Consider the following 24223-nt stretch of genomic DNA (forward strand, 5'->3'; position numbering starts at 1 on the left):
CCCTGTCAATGTTGCCTCTCTTATGTTTTTAAATTACTCTTTTAAAATGACTAAACCAGATATACCAAAATATTCATAGCAGCACTCCTGGTGATAGCAAAGAAATGGAAACAAAGTGGTAGCTATTGATTGGGGAATGCCTAAAACATTAAGTTTTCTATATGAATGTAAAGGAAACAGCCAATGAGGGATTTTGATAACTATGAGAAGATCCACATAAAATGATGCAAGACAAAATAGTCAAAGCCAAAAGAACAATGTATAGAAGAAACATAACGACATAAATGAAAACATCACTAAAAGGAAACTGAACTCTAAGTAATGAAAGAAACCAGTGAAGAGCCCAGACAAGAAATGATGAAACACTCCTTCACTCTCCGGTCAGAAAGGAGGGGGACTAGTAGGCCAAGAACACTGTGTTATACACTGTGAGATGTACAGTCACTTTAGCAAATATATTTGTTTCCTTTAATGATATGGAAGGGGAAAGGAGGGAAACAGTTATAACACAAAAGACATCAATAAAATACAATTCTAAAAAATTAGTCAACATGAAAGCAAGTAGGTACAACTTTCCTAATAATCTCTTTACATTAATGCATCCTTGCCTTCAAATTTAGGTCTAAGCACAGTGAATTTTATAAGGCTTTTTCCTTGTAGAAAGCAATACTGGTAACTACAAAATCATAACATATGGGCAAGTTACTATAATTACATTGTCTCTTGCTCAGCATCCTCCCAATTTATTTACACATGACATGACAGCACATCTTCAACATTTACTCTAAAAAAAAGGAATGTGTGATAATAAAGAGTTTGAAAAGATCACCTCAATTTAGAGGGCGAAGATTGGCATAGTGGATAGATCTTGCTAGACTTGGAATCAGGATAACCTGGATTTAAATATTTTACTATGCTAATTAATAGCTGTGTGATCAAGGACAAGTCATTTAACCTCTTTGAGCCAATTTTCTAATCTGCGAAATGGCAATAACAATACTTATAAAATTATTATTTATCTCACAGAACTGAAGTGAGACACATGTATACAAGACTACTTTTAAAAATGAAATGTTAGTTTTACTAACATAACTTGATAATTTAACTTTTACATTCCTCAGTTTTAGCAGTTTTAGCATTCTGGGAACTACTTTTTGCCAAACAATTTTGCTGTCATCATCTTTTCGGTAAAGACACCGGGAATGTACTATTTCCTAAACCCAGATAGGAATGAAAAATCCACTGCTTAGCTTACTGTATTTCGTTTAAAATCTGATAGTTCTTGCCAGACATCTTGTAAAGTGCCTTGAAATTCTCAGAAAACTGCCCTGTCCTCAAGTGTCAGGTTCTACTGCTGAATTACTCCATGGAAAATCACCAGAATAAGAAATAAGGAAAAATTACTCCTGGGTGAGATGAAAATCTGTCCCATTAAGTGCAAAGTATTATTAAAGGATACCAAGGGCAAAGTTTTGATTTGGGGGCTTATACGACAGAGGCTTAAACTACTTTATTTTGATACAAAACATAAAATCCATGGGGATTTAGGAGAAAAACAGTGTGTTGTAAGTTATAGAAGAGCATTTTATAAGTCTATATGGCACATTCATATAAATTACCTTATTTGAACTTTTTTGCAGGGCAATGAGGGTTGAGTGACTTGCCCAGGGTCACACAGCTAGTAAGTGTCAAGTGTCTGAGGTCGAATTTGAACTCAGGTCCTCCTAAATCCAGGGCTGGTGCTTTACCACTGTGCTATCTAGCTGCCCCCCCTTATTTGAACTTTAAAAAAAATGACTGTGTGAAGTGTTGTCTTCAGCATGGTATGGTAGAAAGAGCATAGACTTTGAAGACCTAGGTTTGAGTTGGCAAGTTTAAGAGAGTAGTAGGCTCCCAAATAAATTTTTTCACCTCTCTGGACTCATCCATAAAAATGGGAAGAAGGGTAGCTCACTTTATATATAGCTAAGTATTGTAAACACTGAATTTGAGCTCATAGAGGGTGAGCAATTGGCTCAAAATCAGAGAACTACCAGTTGGTGGAGCTGAGATTCAAACTGCTATGTAGTTCAGGCCAACCCCACTCCCAACTCTAACTCAACCAAGTTAAAGACTTGCTTTTATTAGCTAAAGGTAACCGCCAGAATATTCATCCTGGAGAACTTAAAATAAAACGTACATAAGGATGGGGCCTACGGATGGTGGAATGTGATATGAGGTCAGCATTGCTTAGACATTTTTATTACAAGAGAGGCAATAACAGAAGTGGTGTGAAGTTTAAGGTGAGGCAACACAAGACAACACTTTTTAAAAAAGTTAATGTCATGAGAAAACTTAAGAACAATAAGTTTAACCCATATACTCAAATGAAGCTGTCATTATATCCATTTGGGTTTTCACCAACAATGAAGGTTACAACCCACACGTGTCTGCCTAACCTGGGTTAACTCTTGTCCTATGTCTTCCTATAAGTTTGCCATAAGAGGTTGGTCCAATGTATGGCTCAGGCTTTGCTTTCTCTTGTTATCTCAAGGATAACAGTAATAGGAGCACATGGGTGGGCTGTCCATTAGTTATTATTCACTTTCATTACATGATTGGCATGACCATATTTCTTTTTTATTTTTATTTCAAGAAATCCTTTGCTCTGATTCTTTTTCCTATATTCTTATTTGTTATGGGTTGCAGTCTATTTGCAACTACCATGCTCCAGTCCATTGCTCTCTGAACTCGGAGTGATGACCTGGTTTTAATTCTTTGGATACTGTCGTATTCCACTGAATAGAAGCAGTAGAATATTGGTATTAAACAACAAATTTTAAGCCCATAATCAGTTAAGCCCAAAGAAAAAAAGAATTCAAGATGAGCCCCAAATGCCTTCAAAAATGTTACTGTTCCAATATGGAGATGATGCTATCAACCCACCAGCTAGTAGCAAGGCATACATATACAAGTAAGTGGGGTTTTTCCCTTGTAGTGTGAAAGGATAATATTGATCCATCTATACTCTCTCCTCTGGTTTCCCTTAGGAACAAGGAGAGATTAATTTAAGAGGCATCTAGCCTGGGGGAGGGTTTGTTCTAGTCTACAAACTAAAGTGATCTTGACTAAACACAAATAACCCCCACTCTTGACCATATTTGCAGAGTGTATCCCAACAACTGAGCCTTCGAATTTTTATCAGTCCACAATACTCTTGCTACCAATGATTCATCAAAGGCTTAACAGGTATAGATTTCAAAAGCTCACTCCATTCTTCTCCTTTTGGAACCTTCCCCCAACCCAGCTTCTCCCTGGCTCTCACAGAACAATAAATCTAGAGCTAGAAGAGACCTCTGAAAGCCAAAGTCCAAACTCCTCTCATTTTAAATATGAGGAAACTGAGACTCAGAGAGATTAAGTGATTTGTTCAAGGTCATATGGGTAATAAGTGTCAGAGGTAGTATCTGAATCAGGTCCTCTGACTCCACTGCCATTTACTTCTACTCTCTGAATCCCTCAGAGGGTAGAGCTGCCTACAAGAACAAACTTATTTTACTGATTTATACACACAGTAAATAGCTTGGGTTAGTAAACACTGCTTTAACCAGCTAACCAGCTGAAGTGAATGCTAAGTCTAACAAATCTAAAATGAATAAAGTAAAATGGTGTCATCACATGGTGTAGTACAAACTACTAAACTATTGGATTTGGAGTTAAGAAATCAAAGGTTTAAATCTGAGCTCTGCTACTTAAATTCTTCAGCTAGGTGTGTAACCTTGAGTATATCATTTCACCTTCACCTGGGCCTCCGTTTGAACAAAGGTCTGGAACCAGATGATTTCTAAGGCAATTTCTGCCTCTAAATTCAATGACCTGAGATCACCACAGTAATAATAGCTCCATTGCACTTCTAATTTCATAACTGTGGAGTCCTTAAGTAGGGCAAAGATTTAATTATCTGAGTTTTTAGGCCAGAAGAACCTTTTAAACTATGGCTTAGATCATACAATCAAATGCCAGAGTTTTACTGATGATGGACTAAGAAAAATACAGCAAAATACAAGATGATCATATGGAAAAAAATGAGAATTCTTTTACAGTAGGAAAAGGTTCCTGGAATTTTCCCCCCAGAAATTTTGGAGTAGGAACCAGTTTTAAAAGAAGTAATATGGGCACAGAAAGACAGCATGGTGCAGTGGAATAAGTGATGGGCTTATAGTCAAGGAAGATCTGAGTCCAGCTCCTACCTCCAACACTTATCTGGATGACTTAGGGGCAAGTCATTTAACCTTTCTAACCTCAATTTCCTCACCTGTAAAATGAAGATAACAGTATTTTAATCCATACAACTTTTGCATGGATCAAAAGGGAATATATGTGGGGACAGCTAGGTGGTGCAGCAGATAGAGAACCAGCCCTGGATTCAGGAGTACCTGAGTTCAAATCTGGCCTCAGACACTTGACACTTACTAGCTGTGTGACCCTGGGCAAGTCACTTAACCCTCATTGCCCTGCAGGAAAAAAAAAAAGAGAGAGAGAGAATATATGTATAACACCTTGCAAACCATAAAGTGTTACAAAATGTCAGCTATTATAACTCACTTCCTGGGGAGTTACTCAGTAAGATAAGTAGGAGTGTAACATTATATAATTTTAACCTTCCATTAAATAGTGTATGGATTTCACAGGACACTAAAACTATTGCTATCTCTACTAAATATGGGCAAGATCCCCTTTCTTCCTGTCTGCCCCCACAACCCAATGTACTACAATAATTAATCAATCAATCAAAAATAATTGCTTTCTTTTTATTCTCCCCCATTTTCCCCCTGCTAGAAAGGCAAAACATATCCCAGTATATTGTGAAAGGCCTTACTACTATTATTATTACTCAGGAGTAACCTTAACAAATTCATTTCTCAATATTCTTTATACTTTTCAATGCGGAATATTAACCCAGAAGGAAAACCCTTTATGGAGTCATAGATTCATCGCTGCAAGAGACCTCAGAGATCCATATAGTAGTTCTCAACCTCCTCATTTTACAGATGAGGAAAGCCAGAGATGTGAAGTCATTTAGGCTTACTCACTAATCTAGAAATGGAAGGGATCTCAAAGACCATTTATTCCAATCCCATCTTCTCACAAATGAATAAACTGAGGTATAGAGAGGGTATAGTGACTCGTCTAAAGTTGCACCAATAGTAGCTAGATGATGAACTCAGGTCCTCTGACTCCAAATCCAGTACCAAGAATGCCAAACACTGACCTAGTGAAAACTGTTACCAGAGGAAAAGGACCTAACTATTCAAAGATATTTTTGTGTATACAAGCTCTTTTTGTGGAGGCAAAGAATTGGAAACTGAAGAAATGAGCACCAACTGGGGAATAGCTGACAAGTTCTGTGCCTGTGATGAAATGCTATTAGGCTGTAAGAAATGATGGAGAGGATAGTTTTAGAAAAACCTGGAAGATTTGTATAAACTGATACAAAGTGAAGTGAGCAAGACCAAGAGAACAATATAATAACAACAAAAACATAAAGACAAAAAACTTTGAAAGACCTAGGAACTCTGATCAACACAATGGAGTCAGTATGAAACATATCATCTCCCTCTAGAAAGAGAAGGGATGGCTAATGGGAAAATTTGTTTTATTTGAATATATGTGTATATGTATACATATATATATATATATATATAAATATTTGTATATGTGTGTGTGTGTGCATGTCTATGTAAATAGGTTTTGTTTTTCTTGCTTTATCAGTGTTTGGGGAAGGGGAAATGGGAGAGAGATTTTAGAACTGAAAATAAAAGTGAATTAAAAAAAAATCGAAGTTCTTAAAATTTAAAGCTACTCTTCTCTGAGGCTATGTCTGTACCATGCCAAACAGCTATACCTTTTTGATCATTAATAAGCTACTTTGTCCATATAAAGACAAGGCTTGACATGCCTTCTCTATTGGTGGCTTTTGTGCAGGCTGGTAATAAGAACTTTGTATTTATGCAGCACATTATAGCTGCAGATTAAAAAAACCCCTTCCCAGCATTAAGTTTCATAAAGCTGTTTATTTTGTAACCACTTAACAAATAACTTCGGAAGACTCACAAATGCATAGTATTGAAACAGAAAACAACAATATAATCCAAGTGCCCTAACTCTAAAATTTCCTACTCTAGTCAACAGGTATCAACCTGCTCAAAAGAAAAATGTTATAACGAAGGGCAAACTCTCAGTGGTATGCAGGGGATTTCCTTCATTATTGAAAGAAAAGCTACATTTCAATTAGACACTAGTAAAAATAAAGATGAAATTTTTCCCCATACAAATTCATAGAGACCCTAAAATCAATCCATAGATTCCAGGTTAAAAACCCTTGCCATAAATTATAAAAAAGAACTATCTTTTACAGTGTTTTTGGTCCAACATATTTACCTATCTAACCATGTTTTGCTTTAAAAAAATAGTAATGAATCTGCCCAGTGACTACAATAATATAAATGAAAAGTTCATTACTCCAAGTAATGAAAAAACCAATGAAGGTTCCAGAGAAGAGGTAAGATAAAACATATCTTCCCTTCTTGTGGGAGGTAAGGAGGAGAAGGGAATATAGGAGGTTGGATATACAAAATTTAAAATATATCCATGAATAAACATACATGTGTATATGTACATGTATACATTTTTACACATATGTAGGTCTGTATATATAAACAAGCTAATAAACACATAATTTTGCAACCTAGAGCTCTAGAAAATTAAAACTTTCCTGCAAAGTCAACATATTACAAATTTTAAAACTTTAACCTAGGGATCCCTCAACCAGGAGAGCAAAACCTACTGGTGGATTTCAAAAGCCTGCTTTGGGAAATCTCTAAGCCAGTTGGTGCTGTTTCCCCATATTCTCCCTCAAATTCAGCAGGCAAAGTAACCATTCCCTCCCCACTACCTTATTTGTCTTATGTCTTCAGGGAACTGCAAAATCCAGGCCTCTTCACACACACACACAAAAAGATTTCCATTTAAACAAATCTCAGGGTGGATATCATACATAAGAAATCACCCAGGGGGCAGCTAGGTGGCACAGCTAGGTGGAGAAAAGCACTGGACCTGGATTCAGGAGAACCTGAGTCCAAATTTGGCTTCAGACACTTAGCAATTACTAGTTGTGTGTGACCCTGGGCAAGTCATTGCCCTCACTGCCCCCGCCCCCCGCCAAAAAAAGAAAGCACCCAAAGTTTCCAAATAAGTTCTGTTCCTTTAAAAATAAAGAAGAAAATAATTTTGTAATAATACTCAAAGTTACTAAATTATCCATATCCTGTGTTCCAGAGATTCTAGGGCTAGGCTTACAAAGTCAAAGTCAGAAAGAGGCCCCAAGGAAAGTAAAACACAGAAAGGGCCCACATACCTATTAAAATAATCACGTAATACTTTCTGTGGTAGCATAGGACTGGTTACAAAATAGGTACTGCCCGATGATTGGGGAATGACTAAACAAACTATGGTACATTAATTAATGGAATATTACTGCAGCATAAAAGAAAGAAAAAGGGGGGCAGCTAGGTGGTGCAGTGGGTAAAACACTGGCCCTGGATTCAGGAGGACCTGAGTTCAAATCAGGTGTCAGACACTTGACACTAGCTGTGTGACCCTGGGCAAGTCACTTTAACCCCAATTGCCTCACCAAAAAAAAAAGAAAAAAAAGAAAAAAGGAAAAGGTTCAGGGATCCCACAGGAAAATGATAGAAATAATCACCAAGGTCATGTCCAGGGCACTGTGAGGTTTCCCCTTCCCAAAGCTTTTACACAAATTAAATCAATCATTATTTATAGAACATCTATTATGTTCAAGGCCTTTTATTTGCCCTTATTCAAAGATAAGGAAGATAGTCCTTCATCCATATTGTTTAATTTCCTTCCAATCTAGGAGGTTAAAGGATTATAAGAAGCATAAGATATATAAGACTACAAAAGATTACCAGAGGCAGCCTTGAAGGAGAAAAAAATTACAAAACTGTCACAGGCCAAAAGATGCACAGGGCTTGCAGGGCCCATGGAGGCTAATCCCATCGGTTTGTCTCCCTGATCATTGTAATAAGAGCAGACTGTATATACATTCGTACATGGTACACATATCCTTTTCAAGCACTGACTGGCCAACAACCCCTTAGTCTACTATTGACTGGCTTCTCAAGGAACTACCAAGCAACTCTGTTTCTTTATCAGGCCAATTTGCTATATACTGTAGATTGGAGCTTGGTCAACCAGAGCACCAGCCTAAGGGAACACAGCTAAATATATAGTGCAGAAGGGTGGGCAAGCAGGTAAGCCAAATATGGAGGTGGAGAAAGTAGCTGAATAAAGTTTGCTCCCTTAAATTGAGGAACCTCCTTAACAGCTTTAAAGGGGTGCCTACTATACATCTCAATTGCCAAAACAAAATACTGCCAATTTTAAAAAAGGAAAGAAAGAAACCCTGAAAGTCCTTAACTATTTAGTCCTAATAAACAGGAAGAGGTGGCAGCTTTTATCTTGTCAACTCACTGAGTGGGGATAAGAATCAAATTGAGAACATTCAGTACACTTGGGCTTCAAGCATCATCAGGTCTACAGGCTCAGTGCTGAGTCATTTTTCCAGCTCCGACTGAGGGCACAGGCCTCAGTTCTGAGTCACTGCCATCACCACACGAACTGCTAGGACACATGGTGAAAGTGTGGGTGAAACATTACCCAGTGAGTAAGGAAACTGTGCAACTAACAGAGGAAGTTACTAAATCCTGAGAGACATCACATTCTGCCATGTAGTAATTCAGGTTTCTCTATGCTTATATGATTGATTGGATAATCAAATAACTTTGGATATCTTTAAATGAATTCAGTCTGAGGACAAACCCCAGCAATACCAGAATGTCTACTGAAAAATTAGACTCCTCTGTGTCTGAGATTTTAAAGGATTATGCTTTTAAGCTACAGAGATCCAATGGTTTCTAATTGAAATGTTAAGATAAAGGATGAAAAGGGGCTTCACCCTGTTTACAGGCCCAACAACAAACAAAATGAGACTTAGCTCAGTGCCTAATGGAACTCTTTCTTTATAGAAGTGGATAAAAAGCAGGTCTATTATCAACTGAAAACTTGTCTCTTTATCCTGCTTGCCTTCTCCAAGAAGGATGTTTCACTGCTACCCAGACAGAGGAAATGAATTATTTAAAAACACAAATAGTTTCTTCAGACCCATAAGGGAAATCTGGGCAATCAAGTGAAATCCTTTGTCTAGGAAGGCACATTAAGAGGTATTATATTTGGTGTCCTTGGTTCATCTAAACCCCATGTTATCTCTGATTACTTCTGTGCACAGTAGCATCGTTTTCTTTCTTGCTTTCTTTCGTGGGGCAAAGAGGGTTAAGTGACTTGCCCAGGGTCACACAGCTAGTAAGTGTCAAGTGTCTGAGGTTGAATTTGAACTCAGGTCCTCCTGAATCCAGGGATTGTGTTTTACCCACTGCACCACCTAGCTGCCCCCAGTAGCATGGTTTTCAGTAAGGATCCATGAACAGCAACTATTGTGGGGAGAACTCACTATCTTACTGAAACTGCTGGGAAAACTGGAAAGCAAAAACAAAACAAAACAAAACAAAAAATTAAGCAGGAAGCTAGGTGGTGCAGTGGATAAAGCACTGACCCTGGATTCAGGAGGACCTGAGTTCAAATCTGGCCTTAGACACTTGATGCTTACTAGCCGTGTGACCCTGGGCAAGTCACTTAACCCTCACTGCCCCACAAAAACAAAACAAAACAAAAAACTGGAAAGCAGTTTAGTACAAATTTAGACCAGCATTTCATACTACTATAAATTCCAAATGGTCTATGACCTAGAAGCTAAAACTATATAAAAGGTCATATTAAACATAAGAGGAGAAGATAAGGAAATACCTTTCCCAGCTTTGGATGTGGAAGATCTCTTATCCAAGGATAGAGATTATCATACATGGCAAAATAATTCTGATTACATAAAATTTAAGTTTTCACACAAACAAAAGGAATGCAGTTATAATTTAAAGAGATACAGTAGATTGGTAAAAAAATTTTGCAACAAATTTCTCTGATAAAGGTCTAAATATCTAAAACTTAAAGAACAAGAGCCATTCCTTAATAAATGGATAATGGATGAAAATAAGCAGTTAATTGGTCAAATGAAAAGGCAGTTCTTAAGAAATCTAAGCTTATCAATAGCCATATGAAAAAATGCTTCAAATCAGGAATAATTACAGAAATAAAAACTGAAGTAACTCTGAGGTTCTAGCTCTCACTCATCAGACTGGCAAAGCTGGCAAAACCAGAAAATGACAAATGTTGGAAGGGCTGAAATAAAACACGTGTATATGTATATACATATGTGCACATGTATACATACACACATACATATAGGCAAACACTTGTATGTGTATGTTTGCCTACCAATTGAGCAACGCATGACCCAATTATGAGATATGACTGTAATAGAATACTATTGTGCCATAAAAAATGATGAATGGGATGATTTCAGAGAAACTTGGGAAGACTTGTATGAACTGATATAGTGAAATAGGCAGAACCAGGAGAAAAATTGGTTTTGCTTGAATATACTTGTTATAAGGGAGGTCTTTGGGGGGTTGGGAGTTGTAGAAGTAGTAGAAAAATAGTTATACAGATTTAAAAGGAAGCAAACATCAATAAAACAATTTTTTTAATTTTAAAGAGAGTGTAAGGAAGAAAAGGATAAGCAAGGCAAAGTCAGCACTACCTTATACAATATAATATATACTTCAAAAGATAAATTGCACATAATAAGGACTTTAGAGTTTCATTTACAATACTCTTTTTCTCTTCTTTCTACATGCAAACAACATTTGTTGATGTATTGTCAAGTTCATAATTTTCAGGAAAATTTAAGAGCCTCATGGGGAAATGTCGAGTGTGAGTGTTAAATAAAGGCATGCTGCAGTCATTGCAAAGTAGCAAAAAGCTTTGTGACTCAGTATGAGGGTCTGGAGTTTGCAGAGCAAAGAAGGAGGCTTCCAATTTACTAAAGTAAAAGTTCCTCCAGGGCTGGGTCCAGGTGTTCTTGTTCATCTCCATTATTTCTGAACTAATGGATAATTAAATATGCATTGTAGGATCAGTTAGTTCCCTGTATCAAAAAGTATCCATCACTATTGGTCCATACTCCTATCGAAAAGGTCCTTATTATTTTGGGAAATTGATTGGCTCACACTTGGGCTGGTGTATAGGTACTTCTGAGCCTATAGAGAACACAATATTCTTCAGTCTATATTTCATACTACAGTAGGACCCAGGGGTAGAAAGCCTACACTTCTTCTATGCTCTGACATCTGACCTGGAATGACCCTATAGAAACTGGTATGTCCCACTTTACCTTTGTTTTGAACTAAGCCGCCCTGTTCTCCTAAAGCTGGATATGTCCCTTAAAGAAAAATAACAAAACAATTTTTGTTTTCAGGTAACGTATGGTCTTATTTGTAAGGTTAAGGCAGTAACGAGTAAAAAACTGAAAGAAGAGCAGGAAAAATATTACAAGACAGTATACAATAATGGTATACATATGTTATATGGAATAAGCAAAGGACTAGGAATTAAAAGGCCCTGGCACAAAGCTAATGTGGCTTAGACAAAAAAATCAGTTTCTCTGACCCTCAAGTTTTTCCTCCTGTAAGATTAGGTTAGATGAGATATCTAAACCCCCTTTTCCAGCATTGACAATTTTCAGAGCTCAGGAAGAAATGACTGTGGCTTAGGACATGTGTTTCATCCTGGCAGCAAAACAGGAAACTTTAGATTTTTCACAAACCATTGAAAGTTTGTGTGCAGGTAAGCACTATGATTAAAGGTGCTGTGGAACACAGCACAGTATGGGAACAATTGAGAGCCAGGTTTCCGGAAGGACTGACTTAAGCTTGCAACCTTACATGAGCCCTTCCACATGTTTATTAAATTTTATTTGGGATTTTTAAAAATAGTGATTTTCTTAGCTTACAATATCAAAAATAAAGTTATACATAACCACAAACTGCTAGTTTATAAAAGAAGAAAACACAAGTGAATAATAAGTACCGACTGGAGTCAAAGAACTTGGTTTCATATTCTGGCTCTGATGTAACCTGTTAGATGATGGGCAAAATCATTTAACTTAACGTCTCTGGTCTTCAGTTTTGTAATCTATGAATGGAGGGGCTTCGATCGATGGTTTCTGAGATGGTCCTATGTTTGTTTACAACACCCCTGCAGTAGCCCCATCTTCTACTTCCTTCCTGGACTATATATACAGATAACTTAGCATCCCTCTCCTCTCAGGAATATTGTAAGAATGGAGGAAATTAGCATGTCAGGCATTCTGAAAGCCCAGCACATGCTTACTCTGGGAGAAGCCCAGGGAGAGGATGAATGCTCTCTTCTCACTGTGTTTCCTGAGTTACTTCACTGACAGATTGGAGTTCTACACTTTTCCTGGGAACAGGTCTAGCTACATAAATGTAAAATATGATGAGACGTACAAAGCCATCCTATGAGAGGTAGCTATTGTGAACTGCAGATTCATATTATCTATGTTGTATTGCATTTGTATTTATTTTGTTAAATGTTTTCCAATGACATTTTAATCTGGTTCTGCTTCTCACAGCTGACTTTGAAAAAGAAGACCTAGGGAAGTCCCAGCTCCATCACAGACTAAGGCAGTCATTTGCCTGTAGGACCAATCCCTTACAACTGTCTCGGTTTTTTTATTTACACAAAAGGATTTATAATATTTATATTACCTATGTGGTTTTTGTAAGGAAAGTGCCTTTTTAAAGTGATTTATTATTTCCCAAAGTTATACACTTTCCAATTTGTTTAAACCAAAGCCCTTCCCATCTGATCTGATTTTTTTTTTAAAGCCACAACCTACATGATGTATTGGGCAGACATTTCTCGCACATAGCTTTCTGGACTTGTTAGACCAGTTTCATGTTTACAACAAAATGCCAGACTATCTAGGCCATACAACACATGCAGTAAATGCTCAAACTCGATAGTTTATTAGCAACAGCCTTGAATCTTCCTGATCTCTACAGGTTTTCCATAAGCTTGGCTGTTTATACAGGAATGACAAGGCAAAACAAATGCTCCATAACTACCATATATCTTCTAAACTGATTTAAAATGCCAGCCCAACGACAACACAAACTCTCCCTAGGATGATTTCTACCCCACCCAAGTAGCTGCATATTCAAAACTTCATGTACACAATTATGTTCGATGTTAATTATAGAAAATTAGTCAGCTGTGCTAATTTTTAGAAATGAGCATACAATTAATTATTTGTGAATTTGATGTCTGTGGGCAGGGGAGTTTCCTCAGCATTGTAAGATTATAGGATCATAGTATCACAGGCCTGGTACTAGATAGGATCATCAGAGGCCATCTAGTCCAACTTTTATTTTACTGCTCAGGAAAATGAGGCCCAAAGAGGCGTGGTGGGTAGACAGTATTTCTCAAAAGTAAAACTCAAGTGGGGGGGACAGCTAGGTGTCGCAGTGGATTGAGCACCGGCCCTGGAATTAGGAGGACCTGAGTTCAAATCTGGCCTCAGACACTTAACCAGCTGTGTGACCCTGAGCAAGTCACTTAACCCCCATTGCCACAAAACCTCAAGTGGGAAGAAGCAATCTTTTTTTTTTGTAAAATATGTTATAATATACTTCCTTAAATTAAAAAAAAAATTTAAACATTTGAATGCCTTTTAAAATTCAAAAATAACCTGGTTACTGTTTTACTGACCTTATGGCTTCTTCAATCATGGTCTTTAAATGTTGGCAATAAGAGTTGGTCTTATTTTTTTTAGGTGATTTAAGGTATTTTGCTTAAATAGATAATATAAAATTAAAGGTAAAAAAAAGCCTATTACTAACAAATACTAAAATTATATCCCTTCTGTGAACCAAGGAGCCTAATGATGACAAATCTAGCTTGAGAGCAAAAGTACTCTGGCAAGGCTTAGGCCTGCAACCTCGCAAATGTGCTGGCCTAATGCTGAGACAAGGAGAGTCACCTTCACAGCTAGCTGGACTCCGCATTTTGCGGCCACATGAGTGGGCAACAGAAAAACTCTGCTTGTCTTCCCTGCCCACCATTTTTAGGGGAACAGCTGGGAAGTTTCAGCCCATTTCTGAAGAAGTGTCAGGAACCTTCCTTGGCAGCTAAAGAAGCCAGGCCTTTTGAGGCCTCGAGCCAAATTTTGTGGCTCCGCAGAGTCCACCCAAACTTCTTTCAACATAATAGGCCTTAGCAACCCCTGTCTTTCTCTTCTAGCTTTTCTCCTATGCTCAGAAAGCTCCAGAGACCTACCAGGGTATGGCCCAGACATAATGAGCATTTTTAAAATCAGTGGTTTTTGCTTGTTCCACCCCATACTAGAGACAGTTTTATTAAAGATCCTTTCATTAACAATGGAAATTTAAAAGTCAAACCATACAAGGACCAGAAAATATCAAGAAACTAGTTTTTTCCTTAAAATGCAGCTTAGTGTGCCCTTTTATCTTGTCAATTGATAACAAAAATGTTGTCTTAATGTAACATTTTTTCTGAACCAAATGTCACGCAGAAATCATATATTAGGTGTTTGAAGGAATCTTCTCTTCCCGTCTTTCCCTCCTCTTTTAGGATCTGTAGGGATTTGAGCTGGAAGAGTCTTTATCAAGTAGTCCAATCCAGCTCTTTCAGATGAGGAAACTGAGGGACACAGAACTTGAAGGCTTTGCCCAAGGTCACCCAGATAACTAAGGGGCAAAGCCTAGAATTCAAACCCAGTTCCTCTACCTCAGGCAGCTCTCTCATTAGCATCTCTATCTATGGACTTATTTACAATAGAAATGCCTCTCTTCGGGGAACCTTTGTTCAAACTGGGCAAGAGACAAAACTTCTTAGGCAGCTTGCAAAAGAAGTAAAAGGAGGTAGCCAGCCACTACTCAACTGCTGTGTCTGCGTGTCTCCTGTGCTGAACGTTGTCCACTGTCTAACCTGCAGACACTGCAGAAGAATAAATCAGTTTTCCTTCTCTCTCGGGGCTCGAGTGGACTTAACCAACTTTAAATAAACATTACAGGGCTAAAGTATCAAATGATTTAGCGCACTGAGAAGAGCTGCAGTGCGTCAGAGACAAAAGGCAGCTCCTGCTGTCTACTTGGGGGGGCGGGGAGGGAAGGGGCTTGCCAATGAATGCCCTTTTCCACCTCCTGCCCTTCCCGGGCCAGCCCCGGTGCTCCATCCCCTTGACTCTCCCCGCCCCCAGGCAGTGACCTGACTAATCTATCTCCGTCTCCAGGCCCGACCTCTCTACCACTTGCCTATCCGCCCATGTCTTGTCCAGAACTCTCTACGGTCCTTCCCCCACGTCTGTCTCCTCCTTCCCTGCACTGCCACGCCGCTGGACAGAGTAACCTGTACCTCAGCAGGGTGCGCGCACGCACACGCACACACATTCACAGACGACCACCACCACCACCACCACCCACCCGGCCTATCTCGATCCCCGCCCTACTGCCCCTCCTTTCAGCTCCCAACTTTCCCTGCACTGTGCAACACTCTCCCCAAAACAAACCAAAAGGGGAGAAGGGAGATCCACTCCCTACTCCTCGTCCCATCTCTAAAGACGCCCCTTCCCTGTCCTTTCAGCTTTCTCCTCCGAGTCCCCCTGCCCTCAAACGCTGCCTAGCCCGCGGTCGGCAAGGCCAGTGGGGGGAGGACGGGGAAGGCGGAAAGACCACTCACTCTGTGCCCCTCGGGGCTGACGCGCGGGTCGTTCCATGTAGTGGTCCGGTTGTTGTGATCCACGAAGAAAGGCCAACCAGTCTGTGGGTCGATTTTAATTTCCCAGCCTGGAGGCAAGGGGTCTCGTTCCCCGCCGTTGCCGCTGTTGCTGGTCGCCATCTGAACCATTGGAGAGTGAGTGGCCGCGCTCATGCTCAGCCGAAGGAGCGACTTCTGGTACTGCTGCTGTGGCGGCGGCTGCTGCTGCTGCTGCTGTGTCTGGGCTGCGACTGTCGCTGCTGTTGCTTGCTGGCGAGGCTGCTACTAACTGGGGCTGGGGCTGGGGCGGGGAGAGTGAACTGATCAGGGTTGGGCTCGGCTGGGCTGCGCTGGGCGGGGGCTGGGGGGGAGGGTGAGGTTAAAGAGGCTGCGACTGAGTAGGGCTTACAGGAGTGTCCTTAAGTCTGCAGCCCAGCACCTTTATGAATTAATGGTGGCGTGACGTGAGAGGAAAGAGCTGGAAGTATCTGGAAATAGCCCTCCTGGTGCAGAGAGGCACGGAGGAGATAAGGAGAGGCGCGAGATGGAGGAAGCAACTGGCCCGTAGAAACTTCTGGTTCCATCTGGCAGACTTGGCTGTGCCCCCTTTCCAGGATGCAGAGCTCCACCCTGAGTCATCGGCTATTATTGTGGCCCTTAGGCTGAGCCCTACGGCTCAGCGCTGCTTTGGCCCTCCCTTTTATTCGGAGAAAATCGCTTTCTTTTACCGGGCTGCTGTGGGCGCCCGTCCGCAAGTTGAGGGGGTGATGGCTGAAGGAAGTTTGGCCTTTTCAATAGCAATCCACCTCGTCCGACTGCTGGTCGAAAAAGAAATGTAACTGGGCATGCGGGTCTTTCTGTTGGACTCTTTTTAAAAAGAGAACATAGCAAGGGGATGCCCAAAATGACAGCGTTTGAACTGGATGTTTGTATGATCGAAGCGTTCCCAGGACCTACCTCCTGTGCCGGGTACTGAGGGTGCATTTTTCGCTTTCCATTTCTTATGGTTTTTTCCGTCTTCAGCAGGATTACGATTGAGAGCAAACAATTGAGATTGAGAGCGTCCGGTTCCTACCTGTAGTTTATGTTTTTAAATCTCATCCTTAGTAGATTGAGTTTTTTGAGTAAGAAATGTTAAACGTGCTACACGGAGTAGTTCTGCTTGAGTTCTATACCCCAGTCATGGGAAATCAGACCTTACATTATTTAACCCAAAGAGAATGAGTTTTATAACTCTGAAACAAGTGCATTCTCAAGAAGAAAGAATATATTTCCATCAATTCAAGTTTTTCCCCTACTTTTTTCACCCACTCTCACTAATTGTCTGTTTTTACATTACAGGTTTTTCACGACATGTCCCTGAACCACACCACTCCCTAACCTTTGTGACAAAGAACAGTTAAGCAAAACTAACCACTGTGGTGTCCATTCTGGACAGCTACAGAACATTCCATACCCACCGTAGGCCCTTCTCCTCAGATCAGAGGGAGAATTTCCTTATTTTTTTCTCTGAGTCAAGATTGTTCAATATAATTAAATACAAAGCACTGAACTTCATTTTTCAATGAACCATTTTAAAGGGGGGAAATTATCTTTATTTTTTAAGATGATTGCCTGTAAACAAAATAAATATTGAATTAAAAGTTCCAAAGCAGAAATATAAATCTTGATGTCTATCTGTGAAGAGGGAAACAAGGTCAAGTAGTAATCTTTTCATTAACTTCAAGATGGAAGCCTTTAGACATCATTAATTTCATGAAAATTTTATGTCCAGACTGGAAAAAGGGTTGGAATGGTTCAATTACCTAGAATTTCAAATCCTGTTAGATCATTCTTCACCTAAACTCAGAGTCTAATTTTCCAACCTCCAGGTTAGAGGCTGAGACAGCACAATCATATTAACCCAAAGAAGAAAGCCCTGCCAAGCTTTACAGTCCAGGAATCAATGTTACATTCTCACCAGCAGTGGGGTATTTCAGTGGTCACTCTGATCCCATACTCCCCAGTTCTCCTGGACATACTGGACATGGTCTGTGGCATGTCTTCCAATCATACAAGGTTGCCTGACACAGCACCACAGCAGCTGGCTCTCTGGAAAATTCTATATTTAGTTCATAGAGCTGTCCATACAATTTAAATGTTGAATTTACATATTTAATTTATATGCTTGACATCTGCCCACAGACTATTATGTATTATACATTCTTATAGAGCAGGTACTGCTTCCCTCTTACTCTATTCAGGATGAATACTGAACATCCAAGTCTATCCACCATAATTTTATTCCAACCCTTGCTGAATTCCTAAAATATGATTATACTTGACCTACTGATACTATAAACACCTGATTGATTTAATATCTCTATTTTCCCAGGCCACTGCATCATAGATTCAGAGATGGAAAGAACCTTAGAGATCATCTAGATACCCTCATTTTACCAGATGAGGAAATGGTCCAAGAGAGGCTAAATTGACTTACCTAAGGTCACACAGATATTAAGTGGGAGAGAGAGGTGTCCTCCTATATCTATTTCTTTTCTTTCTTTCTTTCTTTTTTTTTTTGGTGAGGCAATTGGGGTTAAGTGACTTGCCCAGGGTCACACAGCTAGTAAGTGTTAAGTGTCTAAGGCTGGATTTGAACTCAGGTTCTCCTGAATCCAGCACTGGTGCTCTATCTACCTCGCCACCTAGCTGCCCAGTCCTACATCTATTTCATCTAAAATTGTGAGGTCATAAGAGGCCATGTAGGCTTATTATGGACCATAATTCTTATGACAATGCCTCACATAGCACCAATTAGATTTTTGACAAATGAATGCAGTTGAAGATGATTTTCAATTCTATACAGCACAATGCTATCTTATATAAGGTAAGCCTACATACAGTCAAGCACTGTGTCCCAGGAATAGTCAAGAAACATTTCATGTTATAAATAATCAACCAAGTAAATTTTTTATTAAATGACTATGTGCAGGAGGACATTGTCCTAGGCACTGAGGGTGGGGGAGAAAGCATACAAATAAGTTTAAAACATGGTCTTTTCTCTCAAGGAATTTATAATTTCAAAGATGATAGTAATGTCATGGAAAGAACATTATTTTAAGGGTCAAGAAACCTGGATTAAAAAACCCCAATTCCACCTCCATTAGTTAGGATCGTAACCTCACTTGTATTATCTACCATTAGCTAAAATAGTTCTAATTCTATCTACCAGCTATGACTTTGAGTAAGTGATTTCACCTCAGTGGGCCTCATATTTTCTTATCTGTAAAATGAAGGTATTAAATAAATTGTATGACTTCTGAGGTACCTTCTAGCTCTAAAATTCTGTGGATTTTTGGTTAAGAGAAAGCATATAAATTATGATTAATGATAATCCACAAGAGGTCCATGATCTAGTTGCAGAGACAAAACATAAACTTAAAAAGTTGAATTAATTTTTTTTGTTCCTACCTGTGATTTCATCAAGGTATCTAGTTTCCACCTGATACAGATCAGCCTCTTATCATCTTATCATCACCTTAGGACCCAAGAGGTTATTATTTGCCTATGATTATACAGCTGTTAACACAGGTAGTATGTGTCAGAAGTAGAATTTGAACCCAAATCTTCCTGACTCCAAGACTAACCCTCTATCCTTTGTCTCACTGCCCCTCTAGACACTGGTACAGGTATTAAATAACAGTACTATATCACAGTACAAGAAATGTCATAAAGGATGTGACTGTTAATTGCTAAATCATTATTTAGGTCAAAGGAAAGTGATGTCATTGTGAGACTGAATGGTCTAGGAAGGCTTAGAGAAGGGACTGGGTTCATTTTGCCCCTTTGTAAGGGTAATTCAAAATGAATTTTAAATTCTTGTATGTCTTTCCCTGCTGAATACAGTTGATATTGTAACTAGTTTTGTTTTGCATTGGGGGTGGGGATAGGGGGTTTGGACCTGTGATTTCATCAGCTTAGGAATCTCCTCCAAAAATGTGTATCTGCCACTTGTCAGTAACATACAGTCTTAGGGAGTTTCCTGGGGCACTGAGTTAAGATAGTGACTTGCCCATGATCTCCACATCTAGCATATGTCAGAGGCAGGTCTATAACTCAGGTTGTCTCTGCTCCCAAGACTATCCTCTACATCTTGTGCCTCTCAAGTTTTTAGTAGTTTTTGCAATTAATTAACAAAATGTTGAAGTCTGTAAAGTTGTTATGATTTAAACCTCATAGGCATTGTCTTTTACAGGCCCTTGCAGACATTCTTTGCTAGAGCTGAGCTGTGAAGGTTTTGAGCCATCCCAGTTATATAGTACAGAGGACTGTGGATTCAGATTGGTATGTTTGAAGCCAAGGGCATGTAGGCTTCCATGGCTTCTTCAATTAAATAACCCGAAGCCATGATGAATAAGTGTGGCCTCTGGTAATGTTATTCTGGGTAACTTTTATAGGGCTAATAAGATAATGCCACCTTTGTCCCTGGTGCCTATGACTTAAAGCCTAAACAAGAACAATAATTGCCCACTAAGAAAAAGAATGAAAGGACCCACTCAATTCCTAAGGGCAGCATTCCTCAGAGCTCTGGACAGTTGAGGTCTTGGCTCAGGCACAGATTTCCCCATCAATCTTTGTCCCTGTTCTTGGGTCTGAATGATAGACATACTTACTCTGCAGTACTTCAAAGCAAGGTGTTTTTTTGGGTGTGAGTCCTGTCTCCATCACCACCAATCACAACCCCCTTTACTCCCTTGCAGATAGTCTTTGTGAGTTGCAGTGGCTAAAAAAATCATCACCTGGTAACCACTTAGCTCTCTGGGCTTAGCTAACCTCACTTTGGACAAGAGGCACTCAGACTCATGCCATGGTCTACCTGGTACTGAAAGACTTCATTGGACAATTATATAGATCTCTTCTTAAGAGAACCAAGAATCAAGGGCTAGTCTGCAAGACTGTAGCTCATAAGGAAGACAAGGAGAGCCCTGTTTTTTCATCTAGACAAGACAATTACAATAGCACTTATTCCAGGACCACAAACACAGTGATTACTAGTTCATAATGATTGTGGTAAAAGGGTGATGGGTGTTTGTGTGTGTGTAAAAAACAATTTCCTCTGTGAGTTTATCTCATAACAGATTCAGAGTGTGCCTAAAATCACCTAATCCAACACCCTCATTGTGGGAGGCGGTGGAAACTATTTTTCAAGGGGAACAAGCTTTTTACTAAACTTAAGAGACCAGTTTCACAGAAGAGACTGCTATGAAAAATTATAAAAACAACTTTATTATAAATAACCCACAAGACTAACAATCTTGTTTGGTTTTTTGCAGGGCATTGAGGGTTAAGTGACTTGCCCAGGGTTACACAGCTAGTAAGTGTCAAGTGTCTGAGGCCAGATTTGAACTCAGGTCCTCCTGAATCCAGGGCTGGTGTTTTATCCACTGTGACACCTAGCTGCCCCCCAGACTAACAATCTTATGGCATCACTTAAGTACACTGTAGACAAGTTGTTGAGCTTTAAACATCACCTTAAAAACTCTTACTCTAAAGGATGTAATCCATTTGTATGGGACATAGGAATTGGCAGGACGGTCAGTTCTCTGTTATATCTGCTAATGGGAGGGGACAAGAAGCAAAGAATAAAAAAAACATAACTCTAAAACCACTTTTATGCAATTTTGGAATGCTCCCAGAGACTAACACTCAAGTACATGTGCCCCACCCTCACCCCACCCCCTTCTTTCCTACCTCCTATTTTCTTGTCCAAGATTGGCAGCTTACCAACAGGCAGCTAAAAGGGAAGGAAGATAGTAGGGAGAAGGGAAGGGAAAGTAAATCTCTTCAAATATAGGAAATTATGATTCTGTAACTGATAGGAGGCTGAAAATACCATGTGCCTAAGGATCTGGTGATAAATATGCTCTAAAAATTCAGCTAAGAAGAATAGACAAAATTGAACAGGTGGGATTTATGTTCCAATACTCATTTTGAATCTTATTAACAGTTTAGCATTCCAATCATTTTGGAGGATGAACAAATTATGTAATATGAATATGATGGAATACTATTGTGCCATAAGAAATGATGATGGATATGGTTATAGAGAAACTTGGGAAGACTTCTATGAACTGATGAAGAGTAAAGTGAACAAACCAGGAAAACTACTGCAATAACAACACTGAGAAGACAACTTTGAAAGACTTTTGGACTCTGATCATTACAATGGTCAAGGACAATTCCAAAAGACCAATGATGAAGCATGCTAATCACTTCCTAACAGAAAAGTGATAGATTCAGGGTACAGAATGACAAATAAACTTTTTGGACATTTTTTTTCCTTGACTACATAAATTTGTTCCAAGTGATTTGTTTTTCTATATATTTTTTTCAATATAGAGGGAGGTAGAGAAAAAAGGTTTTGTTAATTTAAAAAATTAAATTAAAATGTTTATCGTTTGTAAAACAAGCATCTACATTCCATTCTGATGGAGTTCGATTCCACATTTACTAAGCAACTAGTATATGCAAGCACTCCGGTAAGTGTTGGGGATATAAAGAGAGAAAGGAACAGCCTCTACACACTTAGGTAGAATATATACTTATTCAGCTTTGTTGTGAAGACATAAGTACTTCATTTATTGCTAGTGGAATGGCAAACTTGGGAAATCTTTTGGGAAGGTAATTTGGCAGTGTGCAGTAAAAGTTACAAAAATTATCATATCCTTTGACCCAATAATGTATTGTTGGCAACATACCTTGAAAGTGTTATGAAGGAAAAAAAAGGCTATTTGTTTAAAGATTTTCATAGAAGCATTGTATAAGATTTCAGAAAACTATAAGCATTCTAAATATCCAACAATTTTGTTGTTCAATCATTTCTAACTCTTCATGACCCCACTTGGGGTTTTCTTGGCAAACATACTGGAATGGTTTGCAATTTCCTTCCCCAGCTCATTTTACAGATGAGGAGAGTGAGGCAAACAGGGTGAAGTGACTTGCCCAGGGTCACACAGCTTAGTAAGGGTCTGAGGCCAGTCAGGTCTTTCTGTCTCCAGGCCTACAATAGTAGAGTAGTTAAATTGTGGTGCATTGATGTAATTAAATATTCTTAATGCCATTAAAAGGACAGGTGTAAGGAATACAAAGAAATCTGAAAAGACCTTTATAGGATAATGCAAAGTGAATATAGCGAATTCAGAAGAGAGAATGCTCTAATTACCAACATATAATAAGATAAATAGTTGTTTTTGTTTGTCCTTCATTCTCAAAGAGGGCCATTGTTGGGCCAGGGTTCAATTCCCTTGACAGAGGTTGAAGGTGGAGAGACGATTAATCAATAACACATCAGCATCACATTATGTGTGAATAACTATGTGCGTTTCATTATTGGGACAGCTGAGTAAAAAAAAAAAAACCCACAAAGAAATCAAATAAAGTCTCTGCAAGAATAATTCTAAGAGAATAAGAGTAATTTTTCAACCTTTCAGCCTTGACCTGGCAGAACTTGTTCCAGGCTTAGGCAGAGCAAAGTTTGTACACCCGATTGTCTCGAACCCTGGGAGACAGGCCAAGCATTGTCTCTGGAATTCAGGCCTTGACCACAAAGTTTTCTAGGAGACTTGCTGCTTCGGTGACCACAGCCCAAGTCTGGGGAGGGGGAACTCAGTCAGAGGGGCAACAGAGAGCCCCCTGGGTTCTCCACAGGCCGTCACATCAGGGTGATGTCATGATTTGCAGTGAATTGGATTTAAGTGAGGGAGGGCTGTGCAAGGTCACCAACTCCTCCAGAGTCATCTGGGTCCAGTGGTATACATCAGGACAACTGGAAATGGCTCCAGATGTTTAAGGCAATTGGAGTAGTGGTGGGGAAGGAATAAAAACTCATCAAGATATTTTAAAATCTAAATTCATTTAAATGTAAACAATCTAAAAGTAAATTCAGTTGGTGGTAATGATGTTTAACATTAAAATTCTAATACAACATTTAACAACAAAAAAAGTTTACTAAGACCATGAGTACAAAAGCCCCAAACAACCAGCAACTGTCTGTACTTCACAAATGGCATTTAATTATATACTACCTTTTGTTATTAATCTTTGATGTTCTTCCCTAAGGAAGACTGGGAACAGTCTGAAGCAGGCAGGTCCTAAGTCCTCTACTTCTGGAGTATCTCCACTAATATTCACCAAGCACAGTGTAGTACTGCAGTAGTTGCTCATTACATTGTTTACAGGGGTAGGTGTGGAAATTAGGTATTTGACTGAAATGACCAATAAATAAACCTGTGGATCCCCCCAAAAGTTCATCTGGTAGCTCTGCATCAACACCAACACCTCTCCCCCACCCCTCACCTATTTAAGGTAGAAATTAAAGGCTATATAAATGAGTTGTTTTGTTGTTATACGTCATGTGAATCTTATTATAGAT

The 24223-nt window shown here is 39.2% G+C and overlaps 1 protein-coding gene across 1 annotated transcript in view; it reads right to left on the reverse strand.

The window, feature by feature from the left end:
* BAG3 (BAG cochaperone 3) overlaps positions 1 to 16135 on the reverse strand; it is a 31170-nt gene extending 15035 nt beyond the window's left edge. The window contains exon 1 of the mRNA XM_043989103.1: positions 15793 to 16135. Coding sequence (XP_043845038.1) covers positions 15793 to 15984 — 192 coding nt within the window. The 5' untranslated portion in view covers positions 15985 to 16135. The remainder of the gene's footprint in view (positions 1 to 15792) is intronic.
* Positions 16136 to 24223: the final 8088 nt, after the last annotated feature.

This window comes from Dromiciops gliroides, chromosome 2, assembly GCF_019393635.1.
Source record: "Dromiciops gliroides isolate mDroGli1 chromosome 2, mDroGli1.pri, whole genome shotgun sequence".
Taxonomy (NCBI): domain Eukaryota; kingdom Metazoa; phylum Chordata; class Mammalia; order Microbiotheria; family Microbiotheriidae; genus Dromiciops; species Dromiciops gliroides.